Here is an 18,698-nt window from a genome sequence, read left to right on the forward strand (position 1 = left end):
TTTGTGGGAGCAAGTGCCCTCAACACACATTACTGCAACCACTTGCAGGATAATGAAGATAAGGAATTATACATTAAACCTTCTGCCAAAACACATTAGGTAGCCACAGTTTCCCTCAGGGGCGTGCACAGACAATTTTGAGGGCAGGGGCTCAAGCTAAAAAAACAAAAACAAAAACAAAGGCACTTTTCATTATAATAAAATGTTAGTAAAAACCTCACATATGTTAAAACAACACAATTCCAGAGATTAGGGATCTCTGGCCCTCATGTGAGCTGAATAGGACCCTGCATAACCCCATGGAGGTCCCAATCAGCCCCCAAAACCCACCAGCACAAATAATTTATGTCTGTATTGGCCTGTGTTCACACACAGCTATTGGTTTGGTTGTGTGTGAACAGTTTTATGTTCCATGGTCAGGGAATAGTTAATAGTCTTTGGCTTGCTAGCCAATAGCTCCTAGGGTGTGTCTATTTAAAGTCAGCCCAGTCTAGCCTCTGGGCTGGGGATACTTCATTATATCCTGATATCCTGCTAATATGCTGGACATGCTGCATAGAACTCTTGGTGAAACACTCTTTGTTTGAGCTTTTAATCTACTATCTCTGTTTGAGCAGGCACTTTGTATTTTCTGGTTTTAGTCAATGTGTATTTTCTGGTTTTAGTCAATTTTGGAGGCTGCCGTTTATTTTTTCCTGGTGTATGAAGTGACCAACAATACACAATATTTTACATTTTGTTAACATTTTATTTTAATAGTTCGGTCCTTTATGAATGTGGCAATACCACATATGTCTATTTTTGTTTACATTATTTTATTTAAAAAAAGGGGAAAAGGGGGTGATTCAAACTTTTACTAGGGAAGGGCTTACTCACCTTCATTTTTTTTACATTATATTTTAGGAGACTGTTACATGGCATTTGTAAATTGCATACACTGATCAATGCTGTGCCATAGCACAGCATCGATCAGTGTTATCAGGGCTACATTAGTGCCTGCTGCCATGACTTCATACACTATTGAAACTCCGATCAGACAAGCTGGATGCTTGTCTGCTGAGCTGTTCGTAACACTGTGATTTCACTGCGGTGGTCCTGTTCAGCCCGCCTGAACTATTCCTCAACCTATTTTCACACATAGAGGCCACAATCAACTTAGATTGCAGCGTATTAAGGGTTAATGCTGTACATCACTCTGACTTTGGTTTGCTGATAGCCCATACACAGCAGTGTATGTGTGAATGGGGGCTGTGTTTGTTTATATGGGTGGCTGTTTATGTGTGTATATGGAGGAGGCCATATACACACATAAACAGCCCCTCACATACACAAACACAGCCCCCATACACACATACACTGTGCACATACACAGCCCCCTATATACAGTGATCCCCCGACCTGCGATGGCCCTGAGATATGATCATTTCAACATACGATGGCCTCTCAGAGGCCATCGCATGTTGAAGGCAGCATCAGCATACAATGCTTTTGTATGTCGGGGCCTTAGCATAAACGGCTATCCGGCAGCACAGACTGCTTCACCTGCTGCCAGATAGCTGTTTAAGGTGCCCCGTGTGGTCCGGTGATGGTCACTCACCTGTCCCCGATGTTTCGGACCGTCTTCTTCGAGCTCCGCTGCATCGCCGTCACTCTCCTTCGTCGAGCGCAGCGACGTGATGACGGCGATGAAGAGCGATGATCCCAGCCAGCAGAGATGGTCCGGAGCGGCGGGGACGCCACAGCGATGGAGGGCGAGATCCAGGGCAGCGGGTACAGGGGAGTATAACTTCCTATACTTTACATTGCACGGATCCCTCAACATACTATGGTTTTAACTAACGATGGTTCATTTGGAACGAATTACCATCGTATGTTGAGGGACCACTGTACACAGCCTCCATACACACATACACTGCATACATACACACGTACACTGCACACATACATATATACACAGCCCCATACACACATATACAGTCCCCCATATACGTAAATACCAGTTCTGTCAACTGCTCCTCTCCTCTATTGCAGTCATCGGGAGGTCTTCTAGTAGTGGCTGCAGGTAAGTGATGTGCAGCACGCATGCTCATCAGATATCAGCAGCCAGTGGTTGTATCATCCCCAATGCAACCACTCTGCACAAACCTACTTCTAGACCCATCCCCCAGTGGGATTCATATGCAGTCACCAAGGGGTTACATTATTCCCCTTTTATACCTCTAAATGAGATTGCCAATAAGTACTTTTCTCTGAAAGTGAAATTTCCACTATCAATAACAACATTTAAAGGGGTACTCCGCCCCTAAACATCTTATCCAAAGGGGGGACGGGGCCGTGAAGTAACGATACTCTGGCCCCTGTATTGCCGGTCATCAGGCACTAGGGCTGCAACGATTAATCAATGTTATCGATAAAACTCGATAACGGGATTCGTTGACGATGAATCCCGTTATTGACTGATCGGCCGATTCGTTGCCAAGGGATGCCAGATGCCGGCAGTCATGAGGCTGCAGCAGGCGGTGCGGGCGTTCAGGCGCTGTGTCTGCAGGTCCCGCAAATCCCACACTGCCACAGCCTCTTTAAGTTAACAGTACCTGACCCCAGCCCGGGCAGGTGCCGCTGGATGCGGTTGCAGCGCTGTTGCTGTGGGATCAGCTGCTGCTCACAGCTCAGGAGCTGCACACCGAGCTCCTGGAGACCGGCAGGAGGCTGCCCCGTCTCCGGGACGACTTCTCCAATACTGGCAACTAGCGGGCATCAGTAACCCCAGCGGCAGTGGAGCTGAGTAAGTGACCCAGTGACAGGGGGCGGAGCCTGCTGGGGGCGGCTGTCAGCTGGGCTGAGGATATTTTTGGTGTGGAAGGAGATAAATGATTAAAATTAGCTCCCCCTTTTCCTATTGTTATACAAAAAAAGTTACAATTATTTTTTCTTTTTAAATATTTGATACTACCACATGGCTAACTGTCTGAACTATTAAAATATTAGTGAATCATTAACATTTTATTTTAATAGTTCAGATAGTTACCCATGCAGCAGTATCAAATTTGCGCTGGTTTCTCTAAAGGATCATTAACCCCTTTACGACGCAGGACGTAAATGTACGTCCTGGTGAGGCGGTACTTAACGCACCAGGAAGTACATTTACATCCTAAGCATAACTGCGAGCATCGGAGCGATGCCCAGATCATGCGTGGCAGGTCCTGGCTGCTGATCGCAGCCAGGGACCCGCCCATAATGGCGGACATCCACGATCCCACGGATGTCCGCCATTAACCCCTCAGATGCCGTGATCACTACAGATCACGGCATCTGCAGCATTGCGGTCATTAAAATGGATGATCGGATTGCCCGCAGCGCTGCCGCGGCGATCCGATCATTCAGCACGGCAGACGGAGGTCCCCTCACCTGGCACTGCTGCCTTCCCAGAGTCTTCTGCTTTGATCTGCCTTCCCGCAGACCAGAGCAGAAGATGACCGATAATGCTGACCAGTGCTATGTCCTATACATAGCACTGAACAGTATTAGCAATCGAATGATTGCTATAAATAGTCCCCTATGGGGACTATTAAAGTGTAAAAATAAAAGTAAAAAAAGTAAAAAAAAATTAGTTAAAAAAAATAGAAAAACCCTCTTCCCCCAATAAAAACGTAAATTGTCCCATTTTCCCTATTTCACCCCAAAAAGTGTTTAAAAAATATTTTATATACATATTTGTTATTGCTGAGTGTGTAAATATCTGAACTATTGAATTAAAATGTTAATGATACCGTACGGTAAACGGCGTGAATATAAAAATAAAAAAAAGTCCAAAATAGATGCTTTTCGATAACATTTTATTCCAAAACAAATTTATAAAAAATGGATTAAAAGTTCTTTGTAAGCAAATATGGTATTAATAAAAAAGTACAGATCATGGCGCAAAAAATTAGCCCTCATACCGCCGCTTATACAGAAAAGTGAAATAGTTATAGGTCTTCAAAATAGGGGGATTTTAAATGTACTAATTTGGTTTAAAAATTTGCAATTTTTTTGAGCGCCACAGTAATAGAAAAGTATGTTATCATGTGTATCATTTTAATCGTATTGACCCAAAGAATAAAGAACACATGTAATTTTTACCATTAATTGTACGGCATGAAAACGAAACCTTCCAAAATTGGCAAAATTGCGCTTTTCTTTTTAATTTGACCACACAAATAGTATTGTTTTGGTTGCACCATACATTTTATGGTAAAGTGAGTGATGGCATTGCAACGGACAACTGGAAGCGCAAAAAACAAGCCCTCATACTAGTCTGTGGATGAAAATATAAAAGAGTTATGATTTTTTGAAGGCGAGGAGGAAAAAACTAAAACGTAAAAATAAAATTGTCTGCGTCCTTAAGACCCAAATGGGCGGCGTCCTTAAGGGGTTAACAATGATCCTGTACAGCAACCGTCGTAAATGTTAAAAAAAATAAAAATAAAAAAAAATAAAAAAATTGCTGCTGTTTGGTCACATCACATGCTAGAAACTTTTAACATGGCTATTGTACATCATTTTTCAAGTAAAATCAGCTGAACCCCTTTTTTTTGGCATTTTGATATTTTTTCCAATTAATCAATGAAATAATCGACAACTAATCGAGTAATCATTAGCTGCAGCCCTATTAGGCATAAGCGAAGTTCACTCCATGCACCAGATGACCCAAGTGACCTCACAGGGGTTTTAGACAGAAATGTTATAGACAAGCTTTAGGGCCATTAGTGAAGTTTGGGTTTGGATTTGAGGTGTGTGATTCATCCAATAAATCATTTTTCCCCAACCAAAGTAAGAAGTGCCCTGTCAGTTAAGAACAAGTCCACTCAAGAATGGCTGTTAGGAGTTGGAGAGTAGTGTTGAGCGTGAATATTCGCAATTCGAATATTTATTGTGAATTTTACATATTCGCGAATATGGCGATTATACCGCTATATATTCGCAATTATGAATATTTGTAATTTTTTTTCCCCCACAGAATACATCACAGTGATTTCATCCCTCCCTGCTTCCAGCTTGTGGTCTAAAGAAGGCTCCTGTACTATTTACTGTATTAGTCTGGAGAGCGAATATTCGCAAATATGAGAACATGTGAATATTTGTGAATATCCTCATATTCGCGAATATCATCATTAAAATTAGATAGGTAGATAGATAGTGATGGCATTCGTGAATATGACATGACAATATTCAAAATGAAAAATGTGATAGACCCATTTTCACTTCTGTATAGATCAAGAATATTAGGAGATACATAGATAGATGGACAGATGGAGAGATAGATAGTATAGATAAATAGATAATATAGATAGTTATCAGCATGCGCATTTATGCAAAGCAAAAATAGCTGCAAATATATCAAATATGCAAAATTCGCGAATATAGGACAAATATTCGTCCATATATTTGTGAAATTTCGCGAATTTGAATATGGTATATGCCGCTCATCACTATTGGAGAGGTAGGGTAGGGGTAACATGTAGTGTATTCGTAGGGTATTTGATGCTGCGGATGTGCTACTGACCATCCCTAGAGTGAGCCTCCTTCTGTGCCCAGCAATCTGCTGCTACTTCTAGACAAAGCAGGACGCAAGGTCACAGCAGGTGGCTCACTCTAGGGATGGTCAGTAGTGCATCTGCAGCATCAAATACGCTGCAGATGCACTATTTGTTACCCTACCCTAATTTTGTTGTTGACTGTAATGGGCAAACCAGACATCAGAAAACTCCTCCACCAATAAAATCTTAAAGGGTTTTCCCACAAAGACAAATAGGTTTGAAAGCATACACTGCTCAAAAAAATAAAGGGTACACTTAAACAACACAATGTAACTCCAAGTCAATCACACTTCTGTGAACTCACATTGTCCACTCAGGAAGCAGCACTGATTAACAATCAATTTCATATGCTATTGTGCAAATGGAACAGACAACAGGTGGGAATTATAGGCAATTAGCAAGACATCTCCCAATAAAGGAATGGTTCTGCTGGCGGTGACCACATATCACTTCTCAGTTTCTATGCTTCCTGAATAATGTTTTGGTCACTTTTGAATGCTGGCGGTGCTTTCACTCTAGTGGTAGCATGAGACAGAGTCTACAACCCACACAAGTAGCTCAGGTTGTGCAGCTCATACAGAATGGCACATCCATGCGACCTGTGGCAAGAAAGTTTGCTGTGTCTGTCCAGAGCATGGAGGTGCTACCAGGGGACAGGCCAGTACATCAGGAGACATGGAGGGAGGAGGGCAACAACCCAGTAGCAGGACAGCTACCTTTGCCTTTATACAAGGAGGAGCAGGAGGAGCAGTGCCAGAGCCCTGCAAGATGACCTCCAGCAAGCCACAAATGTGCATGTGTCCACTCAAATGATCAGAAACAGACTCCATGAGGGTGGTATGAGGGCCTGACGTCCACAGGTGGGGGTTGTGCTAACAGCCCAACACAGTGCAGGACATTTGGCATTTGCCAGAGAACTGGCGCCCTGTGCTCTTCACAGATGAAAGCAGGTTCACACTGAGCACATGACAGACGTGACAGAGTCATGAAACGCCGTGGGGAATGTTCTGCTGCCTGCAACATCCTCCAGCATGACCGGTTTGGTGTTGGGTCAGTAATGGTGTGGGGTGGCATTTTTTTGGGGAGCCGCACAGCCCTCCATGTGCTTGCCAGAGGTAGCCTGACGTCCATTAGGTACTGAGATGAGATCCTCAGAACCCCTGTGAGACCATATGTTGGTGCGGTTGGCCCTGGGTTCCTCCTAATGCAAGACAATGCTAGACTCCATGTGGCTGGAGTGTGTCAGCAGTTCCTTCAAGAGGGAGGCATTGATGCTATGGACTGGCCCGCCTGTTCCCCAGACTTGAATCTGATTGAGCACATCTGGGACATCATGTCTGCTCCATCCACCAATGTCACGTTGCACCACAGAGTGTCCAGGAGCTGGTGGATGCTTTAGTCCAGGTCTGGGAGGACATCCCTCAGGAGACCATCCGCCACCTCATTAGGAGCATGCCCGGGCATTGTAGGGAGGTCATACGGGCATGTGGAGGCCACACACTGATTTTTGACTTGTTTTAAGGACATTACATTAAAGTTGGATCAGCCTGTAGTGTTTTTTTTCCACTTTGATTTTGAGTGTGACTCCATATCCAGACCTCCATAGTAATGGATAATTTTGTGTGATTTTGTTGTCAGTACATTCAACTATGTAAAGACAAAAGTATTTCATACGATTAGTTCATTCATTCAGGTCTAGGATGTGTTTGAGCAGTATATTTCAAATACACAAGCATTTCTGAAAATGTACAGTTTAGAAAAGAAAAATAAAAGAATAAAAAAAAAAAAAAAATATATATATATATATATATATATATATATATACACACTTATCTCCAATGTTCAACTGAGATGGTATGACATGCTCAGTTTAACTGCAATCTCCTGATCTGTCCCAGAAGTAGCAGAAATGTGTTGCCTGCAAGCAAGGAGGATTGCGAGAAAGTGTGCTCTGTGACACAGCAACAGCACAGGCACAAAATGAAACCAGAAAGTAATTAAATTCACAGGGAATAAAACAGTACAAGGATGTAATATACTTTAAGACAGCACATAGGATTTCCTTTACATAATTGTTTGTATTACACATCTGATTTGACCAACTTTGCCTTGTGGGTAAACCTCTTTATGCATTTTTTTTTTTTTTTTTTATGTAAGAAATACATTTTTCCAAAAGTACAGTTCATAAGTATTTGCCCCCTTGGCCATACAAACTGGAATTGAACTAGACATTTACAAATGGATTAACATAGAAGTTTAAAAGTGCAAAATTTATTTTATTGTTACAATAATGGGAACAATGATGGGAACAAAACATCTGCTGGATGGAAAAGTATTCAGAACAAGTCAATTTGCTGAAATTACAGCTGCTAGTTGTTCGGGGTAAGTGTCTACCATCTTTGCACATCTAGAGATGAACATGTTTGTTCATCTCTAGCAAAAAAGACGCAGCTCAGCCAGATTAGATGGAGACGTGAACAGCTATTTTTAAGTCTTGCAATAGATTCTCAATTGGATTCAGGTCTGGGTTTTGACTGGGCCATTTTGGGACATTAACATGAGTTGATCTTAACCATACCATTGTAGCTCTGGCTGTAGGGTCATTGTCCTACTAAAAGATTAACCTCTGTCCTAGTCTCAAGTCTTTTGCAGACTGCATCATGTTTTCTTCAAGGATTGCCCTGCTTTTGGCTAAATCAATCAATTCTGTTCAGTTTCCCTGGACCTGCTGAAGAGAAGAATCCCCACAACATGAAGCTGCCACCACCATGTTTCACTGTGAGGATGGTGTGCTCAGGGATGATGGGCAGAGCTTGGTCTCTACCACACATCATGTTTTGGTCTCATCTGAAAGAGCATATTTTTCCATGTTTGCTATGTCCTGCCTATGGCTTGAGGAAAATAGTCCCATAAGAAATAAAATATATTACTGATTCTCCAAGGGTATGCAAACTTTTGAGCACAACTGTACAACAGTATTGGGGCAAAACAGTGATTGTTTTTACATCAACCATAGCGTAACAATAAATACATTTGAAGCTGCAATAAACTTCTTAAGTCATATTTCCAAAAATGGATACAGTGCGCCATTCACAGATTGTATTCACTATCCTGCTGTCCCAGAAGAAAACACGCACATGGGCATATGTCCCGAGTGCCACATTTCAACTGCATTTAATATTAGATATGCCAATTTCCTCAGGTTGAGGGCTATACTTTAAGACTGGGAGCAGCTATTGACAAATAGATATACGAATGATAAATGGAAGATTGTTAAATCTACTTAAGGGATAATAAAACTGCAAAATGGACTTCCATAGAAAACACGTTTAAGCAATAAACCCCACATGGTTTATAACTGATATTAACAGGGCAATAAATGACAAAATAGACAGTGTGGTGTCCCAGCACCAAAGGATGTCCCGTAGTTTTGGACTGCTTCGGGCAGACCTGCAGCACCGGTATTGGGCCCACTAAAAGACTTTTGGTTTTATGAATTATGTTTTGCACTTTAATAAGAATTATTTTTATAATTATTTTGTTGTTGTTATGCTTATGAATGTTATTTATGTGTTACTGTGCCTTTAACCAATTAATGCATATAACTCGAAAGTAGACCCAAATGAGGGGTGGACTAAGAATAGGTAATTAGTTTAAAGAGTACCTGTCATATCCCACAAAAAAGAAAAATGTTATATATTTATTACTCAGCACTTAATACTGATCATGTACATATATATTTTTTTGTGTCTATCACCTATATTTCTCTCACAAATACCTTCTTTCTGTTGCTCCCTTAGTTTGTCATTCTGTGCTTTAGAAGGGGTGTGTCCTTACTCAGCATGACTCAGCTTTCTCCCTGAGTCTGCTGTGCTTGGTCTCTTCATTCAATCACTGCAGGCTGCTTTGCAACCCCCCCCCCCCTCTCTGTTTTCATGCTGCAGTCTGATAGGGCAAGAGTGAGCACAGAGGAATTTTAGTCTTCTTCCTCACTTACTGGACTTTGTCCATGCCTGTTCTTCATAAATATACCCACAGTCTTAGGGGTGACCCACCAAGGGGTAAACCCCTAAACCAGGAACTCCCTCTTACTTAAAAATGTACTTTTATTTGTTTTATTAAAATAAAATAAATTAAAAGTGGTTGGTCAGAATTACACATTAAAAGTGAGGATATTGTATCCATCCAACGATCTTGCTGCACAGCGTTAATGAACATGCGCTATCCTATTTCTAATTATAATCCTAACATTTGTTCTAAACTCAGGCAGATGATCGCTAATAAAAACTCTGTCTACCCTCTCCAACGTTTTGCTGGATGACCAGCTTTGTCAAGGGCTTGATTCGTTTTTTTTGTTTTGTTTTTTTTTAAGCAAGAAGAGTGTTTCTAAATTAGGGTTTACCCCTTGGGGATATGTCACCCCTAAATTTATGAATGTTCTTACATTGTGCCCTGGAACCCTTTTAAGACTCTTTTGTTTTGGTCTTGGCTGAAGGTGCAACACCAAGAAATGAACCAGCATTCTGGTACAAAGTGCAGGCCAACAAATAGTGTAATCTTTGACTACACAGTGTAAGAAATCATCAGATTTACCAAATAGCCTTAGCCCCTGTGATAAAGCAAGCACATTCTTAGACTACCTAGTCTAAGCTTTCACTGTTTAAGAATTAGACACTTTTAGTAAATATTGGCCATTTTCTCCAGAATTCCAGTACTGCATAATTATAGAACAATTTCCTCACTATAAATGTTTACATCATGAAATCTCCAGCCTGGAATATTTCCAATTTTTCATGCTGTGATAATGTAATACATTGGAAAAACCTGTGGGGATAATGTTTGCCATATAAAAAAAATGAACAATTGCTTGGAAAAATATTTGCGTGTTTACGGAGGTCTGCAGAATAAAAATGATTCAGACATGAACACTGTTCACCTTCTGCTCTAAAAATTATATTACCATTTATTTTAGTCCCTACTTTTTACCTTTGTTGTAATTTTGAAATAAGGCATGCATATTAGACAGTAGATTTGGCACACACAGAAAGAATGGTTATGCTTATAAAAATGCATTTACTTTGACTTTTATTCCTTCTTTATTGCCTCTAGACAAGTGTTCCTACTAAGCAGTACATCTTTTTTGATTCTACTTTTTTTATCTCAGCTGACCTTCAATTTTAGACTGCATACTTTCATCCATAGTGAACAAATATAAAAATGTGTTGAACTTGCATTGTCAGCCTGTGTTTCCACTTGGCACCATGTTAAGCTTCCACACAACTTATTTATGACGTTATTTAAACATGGAAAACATCCAAAAAATCTCCAACAAAATGGCCAATTCTTTTTACAGTGTTTTTCTATGTATGTGGAAATTCCATTTTTTGACCCAGTGGCAGTTTTTTACTTCCCTCAGGCTACCACTTTGTGGGTCAGGCGCAGAACGCCTGTCCCACGAAGTGTAAGGAGGTAAGTAATGAGGCATAGCTAGATGTATAGTCTGTCTCTTCTCCTAGCGGACTGACTCTATACAGCTGTGGGTACAGCTCAGAATGGGAAGAAGTTATACATTGTATGCCTACGTCCCAGCAAGAACCTACAGTAAACCAGTGATCTGTGTTGATCACTGCTTTACTGTAACCTCTTGCTGGGCTGAATGCTATTTGCTGGCCCATGAAAGAGTTGTTGTAAGGCGCACCTTATCTCTTTTGTCAACATAAAGTAAATGGTGAGCGCTATTTGCAGGTCTAGCATGGGATTAGGTAACTAGTGCTGTTGAGGGGGGTATACAGTATACAACCATCTCTATAGATGGCTATATACAGTATGCAATGAGCAGAAGATCACTTACTCACCTCTGTTCCTGGTCCTGTGTAGCATCGCCCCTAATAATAGCATCACTAGAGGTGGAGCTACACAGGAAGATGACAGACAAGAACAGGGGTGCTAAGTAGTGTTGTGCGCGAATATTCGCATTCGGAATTTTTATCGCGAATATTGCGAATATATTCGCTATATATTCGAAATTGCGAATATTAGCTTTTTTCCCGCATATGCGCATGTGCGAATATTCGCTTATGCGCATATTCGCATATGTGAATATTCGCACATTCCTTCACAGTCCCCCACAGTCTTCGTAAACCATGTTATTGGGGGAAAAAACTAAAACGCTGGTCATCATGATAGTTCTCGAATCTGAAGTAGTCCTCTGCATTCTTGTATCTGAAACATATACATATGTATAATATACCATATATGGACACTTCTTCTGATTATTCTTTTCACTCGTTTGTTAGATATCCTGCGAGGAGCACCTGGTCAAGGCAAATTTATGGTGAAATGATTGTTTTTCCACTTGTGTTCCAGTAAGCCCCAACAATGCTTATTGGAACATTCAGAAGCTAAGAAATACACCAATGCCATTGATATGCAACAATTAGATTTTGCAACAATTAGGTTGTAAAGGTGTGCGGCAGTTGTGGTGTTTTTGGAGTGTCCATCTTCATTAAAAAATAAATAAATAAAAATGAAAGAATATAGTGTTTAGAATACATTTTATTCATGGCAAATTAATTCAAATGTTGCCCAATCGATTTTTAAATAATATGTCCAATACCATGTGCCTAGATTATCACAACATTAGTTGATATATTAGTAAATTGTTATTTAATTTAATTTTTTTTTATAGACAACCCCTCAGATGAAGCAGGCATATTAAAGAATATGTACAGCTAATCTGCATCAAGAGCAGTGATTTGAAGATTTCACTTACCTTTATGCAAATCTGTGGCATTTCCTCAGAAACATTTTTGTACAGCATAGGAAAATGGTTTCGTAAAACCTAATTGATATTCAATAAATTCACTTTTTCTGCACATGGCCAAGGGGAGTATGGCAATGGCATTAATTGCAAGTGATAAATATTTCTGGTATTAGATATACAGTATGAAAGACTGCACAGTTGTTTTTTAGCACAAGTTTGAAGTTTCGCTAAACGGGGCCTTCCAGTATTGTACCAAGAGTAAGAGTCTTCTACTGTACATTATTTCTTTTACAGGTCAACTGTATGTTATGGACTACGCCCCTCGCCAAAACAAGTCAGGTATTGGAATTTTGTATTTCTGACTTGCTGGCTTATTCATTGGCATCAGATTCACAACATAGTCCATGGAAATCATATGCATAAATTCATAGCTTTTTGTCAGCTTTTCATGTTTTTGTTACATTGAGATAGTTTTTACTCTTTATTATATTATGGGAAAAAAATTATGGTTGATACATACTGATAGTGTGCGCACTATCCTAACCATTTTATACAAACAAATAAAACCCTGATTGACCAGATTAGAGGAGGAAGAAAAGGTAATCATGATAGATCGTGACAAACCAGATCTGTCCTTTCCAACATGAATTTGTGATAACAAAAGTCATTTGAGTGAAAGTAGAGCCCTACTTTCTGTAACAGTTGGGGGGGGGGGGGGTAACAAATTTAAACAAAATAACTCTAAATGAGATTTGGCAGTTTGATACATATTTTTTAATATATTGTATATTTTGAAATTTATGCATAACATATAATTTTAACTAATATTTAAAAGTAAACTAATATATTCATGTCCACAGCGTACCATGCTTTAATCCTGTAAACAGTATGGAATCATGGCTTTAAATTTACATCATATAAAAAAAATCCAGTTCGACAATGTTGGCTGTTTTCATTGCTTTGATTTGTGTTTTATTGCATGAAAGCGTATATATATTTGTATGTATCATATACTGTATATTTGACTCTACGTCAATAACCTAATGGATGTTGAATTTTAAACTTTTTTTCCCTTAATCTAAAAGATGCTTATTTTACATTTTATAGATGTAACTATCTGAATATAGCATACTAGATTTGTGCTCTATAAAATACTATCTTCCCTTCCCAAGGGACCTTTTTGTAGCATTCAAACTTCAAACTTAAAAGGGCTCTCGCCAACCCCCTATTTTTACAATATTACCCACCACCACCAGGGATACCGGAAAGAGCCAGATACCCTTAGGATCTTGAACGTAAACAATTATTGGCCCTCCCCAGTCTAAATAATGGCAACTTGCTGCTGCAGTCCTATAAAGTAATTTTTTTTACACTTTTGGCTGGATGGTTAACGAGAGCCCTTTACAGGCTAATGCTAAGCCTGCACTTGGTAACGGACACCATCTATCACACTGCTCCTGATACTAAGCCTGTCAAATACAGTGAAGGAGTTTAAACATGCATGGGATAAGCATAAGGCTATCCTTCATATAAGATATGGCCAGGGACTATTCATAGTATTCAGATTATTGGGCAGACTAGATGGGCCAAATGGTTCTGCCGACACATTCTATGTTTCTATGTCAAGTGATGTAAAAAATACAGAATTTTTTTATTACAATAATACACCCCTAACCCATCGTTAACCATAAAAAAATAAAAATAAATAAAAACACTGGTCATTGACATAGTACAGTAAATCTGAAACAGCATACACCTATCTGAAAAACTAAATAAAGAAAAATGTTAGTACATTTTGGGTGCTCTCCCTTGCTGTGATAGCACACCAGAGGCAGCGTGCCCACAAAGGGCAGAAAGGCTTTGTTCACACATTGGGGGAAATTTATCAAAACCTGTCCAGAGGAAAACTTGCCCAGTTGCCCTTAACAATCAATCAGATCACTTCTTTCATTTTTAACAAGGCCTCTGCAAAATGAAAGAAGCGATCTGATTGGTTGCTATGGGCAACTGGGCAACTTTTCCTCTGCACAGGTATTGATAAATCTCCCCCATTGTGTTTAAACATGCCTTTTTATAGAAAAAAAATTACATGCTAAAACTGCAATGTGTGAACACTGTCTATCTCCCCATTCTTACTCTTCATATCTACTACCGTGCCCTCTAGTGTACACCATGAGACACTTACAGGAAGTAGTACAGAGGAAGCTACAGATAGGAGCAGAAGGGGTAAAAGATTGCTCCACACTGTATATAGTAACCATATACAGATTGCTGGTTACGGTATAGCCCCAAGGGGTTAAGTAGCATTTCTCAGCATCACTGCTTAACTCTCTTCCCACTGGGAAGGCACAAAATGCTCTGCCCAGAGAAAGGGGAGGGGGAACAGTCAGCTCTGTGCGCAAAAATTAAGAAAATGCAAAACATATATAAACACATATTAATATATATATAAATATATATATATATATATATATATATATATATATATACAAAGCCATCTTATGTGATAACGTGGTGCTATACAAATGTTGACCAGTCATTACGTTTCTTAATATTAGTGAAAGGGGAAGGAGGAACAATCTGTTCCCAAATGAGTTAAGAAGTGATGCACAGCACATAACATTGTATGCCTCCTGCACAGCCAGAGCTGCGCTCGTGGCTATAAAGCCACCAGCACAGCTCAGCCACATGACTATGCATCACTACTTATCTAGTAACACTCGAGTTTTAAAAAGGTATTCCGCAGTACCTCAATACTCCAAAGGATAGGGGATAAGATGTCTGATCGCGGGGGTCCCGCCACTGGGGACCCTTGTGATCTCTGGGCTGGCAGCAGTGGCATCCGGAACATGGAAGCTTAAAGCTTATGTGTTCGTGAGTAAATACTTAGAGAACAAAAGGGGCGTGGCAGCTGTAGTCACCAGTCATCTGGCACAGAGCGGAGTTCGCTCCATGCACGGATGACTGAAGTGCCTTGCCAGACATCGCGGGGGACCCGAGCAGCAGGACTCCGCCATTAGACATCTTATCCCCTATCCTTTGGGATAAGGGATAAGATGTTTTTTGGCAGAGTATCCCTTTAAGCCAACATGGCATGGATAGCTGCTTATGGTCCCGGTTCGTGTGGCCTTGTGGCAAAAAGAGTGCAACTTTTCCTATGTTGCACAATATAAATGAGGAGAAAATCTGTGTGCAAATAAAACTAAAACACGCCCACTGGCATGCATGTTGCAAAAAAGGCATCTTTGCCACAAAAGTTCACCAATTGACAAGGCACACAGGTCTTGACACATGACCCCCTTAGATCTCTTAAATTTATAAATATATATATATATATATATATATATATATATATATATATAAGAAAAGACAAGGTCCGGCACTAGGTTGCAGGTAAAAACTTCTGATTCCTTTATTTCAAGATTCTGCAGTACAGGGTAGAAAGTCTGACGCGTTTCACTAAAGAGCTTAATCGTAGACTGCCGTACAATCACAGAGGACAACTTAAAATACCGGAGGTATAAGTCACATGACTAACCTCGTCATTGTTAATAACATGTTACATATAAAACCTGGAATTGGAATCCATTCAGAACATTACATGTGGTGTCTGTTCACACTCTTAAATTATCATGCACTGCGTTAAAGACTATTTCATATTTATTATTCGCAAATTGCAAGACTAAGAGCTTCCATAGCAATAAATTGTATTGTAAAATGAAATTTGACCTCTTATTGATTTTATATTTTTAAGAATCGCAGTGAATGAAAATGGAGTGGGAACTAGACGTACAAATTATCATGTAAATAGGGAAACCGCAATAAAGGGGGAGGAAAAGACACACACGAGCAAGAAGAACTCAACTTGGCACGGGGAAGGAAATATTTATATATATATATATATATATATATATATATATATCATTATCAGAACGAACACATGGGAAAGGCACACAATACAGTTAGTGCGCAATATTATACGCTACTGACTGTCATATGAGAACAGCATCAATTATTTATGTGTGAATATTAACAGGATGAAATAAATGGAGACCTTTGATGAGCAATTTTTTATATAATTTTTATTTATAATTTTTTATAATTTTTTATGTATATATTATTGTTACTTTTTATCTTTAAATATTTCTTATTTTTATTTTTATATTTATATTGTTATTATTATAATTTACTATTATTTATTGTTATGCTATAGTATCCTAGATAATAGAATTTTTCCTATTTAATTATATTTATTTATTCATTATTATTTTTATTTTTATTGATATTATTATTTTATTATTTGTTTTGTTATTATTATTTTATATCATTATTATTATTATTTTTTGTTTTTTATTATTATGTATTTTTCATTTTTCATTATTGATTATTTATTTTTATGTTTTTTATATTTAATTTTTCTATTTTTCATTTTTGTTATTATTTATTTCGTGTTATTATTTTTATAATTATTGTTGTAAATATTTTTACATATTTTTATATTTTTATTTTTATTATTATTTATTATTGATATTTATCATTATTATTATATCTCCTCATTACTAATAATATCCAGGTATAGATACTGTCATACTATTCCATAACATAAAATTAAGACATAATTGCCCTGCATAGTTGGATGAATTTTGTCCATGAATACAGTGTAGATTATGACATTGTCAATCCACACTGTGTTGTTTAGCTTATCAATAACTATAAATACTGCTCCTACAAAACATAACCTAACAACAATGCAATTCTATGGACAAGTTAACATCATGTCCATTCTTTTATTTAAACCCTCTGGGTATCTAGTTCCCAAGAGGAACATCCAATAGGTCTCACGTTTATACATCCTGTATTTGGGATCTCCACCTCTTGGCCCCAAGGATATTTTCTCCAATCCCGAGACACGGAGGCTATTTGCCTCCCCCCCATGTATTTCCCTGAAATGACGGGATAACATGGAGATACCTGGTAGATTACTCCTGATGTCCGACATATGTTTTCTGAATCTCATTTTTAATGAGTTGCCTGAGCCACATATTGTAATTTGCAAATTGTGCATGTCGCCACATACACAATATTTTTGGTATTGCAATTCTTTATGTAATTTTGTATACTGTGTGCTTTTCCCGTAGTGCATGATATCACTTGATTTGAAACATTCATATAATCACAAGTTAAACACCGGTTGTGTCCACATTTCCAATTGCCTTTGGCATTGAGCCAATTCTGGCTATTTGTTTTGATATTGCTTTTACTTTCAAAAAGACTTGGGGATATTTTAGACCCTATGGAGGGACCCCTCCTAGATACAATAGCAATACCTCCTGCTACAATATTTCTTAAGGCTGGATCAGTTTCAAGGACTGGGATGTATCTATTTTGGACAAGAAATTAGAAGAATATCTCTTTGTCTCCCATCCCATAATTCCTGTGTTCCACTCACTCCCCAAGGTGCATAAAGGGGTTTTTCCACCTCCCCTGAGACCCATTGTCGCTGGCATTGGGTCCTTGTTAGAGCGTCTTGGGGAGTGGGTGGATCACTACTTGCAGCCCCTCACCAAGACTACTCCTACATATATAGAGGATTCAAAACATGCCATTATTGTCCTAGAAAATATCACTTGGGGCAAGGAGTTGTCATGGGCAATGTGTGATGTCATAGGATTATATCCATCTATTCCTTGGTCCAAGGGCTTAGAAGCTTTATCCTTGCATATGGAAAAATATAGCCCGTACTCCCCTGGTCTGAGGGACTTCATCACCATCGCAACAGTATTTTTGCTTAAACACAATTATTTTATGTTCGATGGTGATTATTTCCTTCAGACCAGGGGAGCATCGATGGGGGCCAAATATTCCCCCTCTTTTGCGAACATCTTTATGTTCTATTGGAAATCCCAGTTCATATTTAATATCGACAATCCATACTTGAATAGTATACATTGGCTAGGGCGCTTCATTGATGATATTTTAATAATTTGGAAAGATTCAAAGGATGAATTTGAGAATTTTGTTAAATACATTGGATCCAATTATCTCAATTTGGGGTTTACATCGTTCTTTAACAAAGATAGTATTAATTTCCTAGATCTCACATTGGTGGGCAGAGAGGATGTTATAGAAGTCCTTCCTTATAGGAAGGAAACGGCGACTAATTCCATATTAAGGGCATCCTCCTGTCACCAAAAACATGTTCTGGATAATATCCCGTTTGGGGAGCTCTGTAGGATTAGGCTCAATTGCTCTAGAGACGAGGAGTTTAAAGTGGCAGCAGAAGACCTGTGTGTTAGGCTGAGAAATAGAGGCTATAATGATAAAATCTTGAATCAGTCACACAGGAAAATTTATGA

General features: G+C 39.0%; 1 protein-coding gene across 3 annotated transcripts in view; it reads left to right on the forward strand.

The window, feature by feature from the left end:
- KCNIP1 (potassium voltage-gated channel interacting protein 1) overlaps window positions 1-18,698 on the forward strand; it is a 348,616-nt gene that overhangs the window by 22,122 nt on the left and 307,796 nt on the right. For 2 of the 3 annotated variants that reach the window (XR_008843083.1, XM_056516525.1), the window contains exon 2: window positions 12,637-12,681. The exons of the other annotated variant lie outside the window; for it this stretch is intronic. Coding sequence is in view for 1 of the 2 variants with exons in the window: in XM_056516525.1 (XP_056372500.1) it covers window positions 12,637-12,681 (45 nt within the window). In the remaining variant the exon portion in view is untranslated. The remainder of the gene's footprint in view (window positions 1-12,636; window positions 12,682-18,698) is intronic. 3 annotated transcript variants of the gene reach the window in all.

Source organism: Hyla sarda, chromosome 4 (genome assembly GCF_029499605.1).
Source record: "Hyla sarda isolate aHylSar1 chromosome 4, aHylSar1.hap1, whole genome shotgun sequence".
Lineage (NCBI taxonomy): Eukaryota > Metazoa > Chordata > Amphibia > Anura > Hylidae > Hyla > Hyla sarda.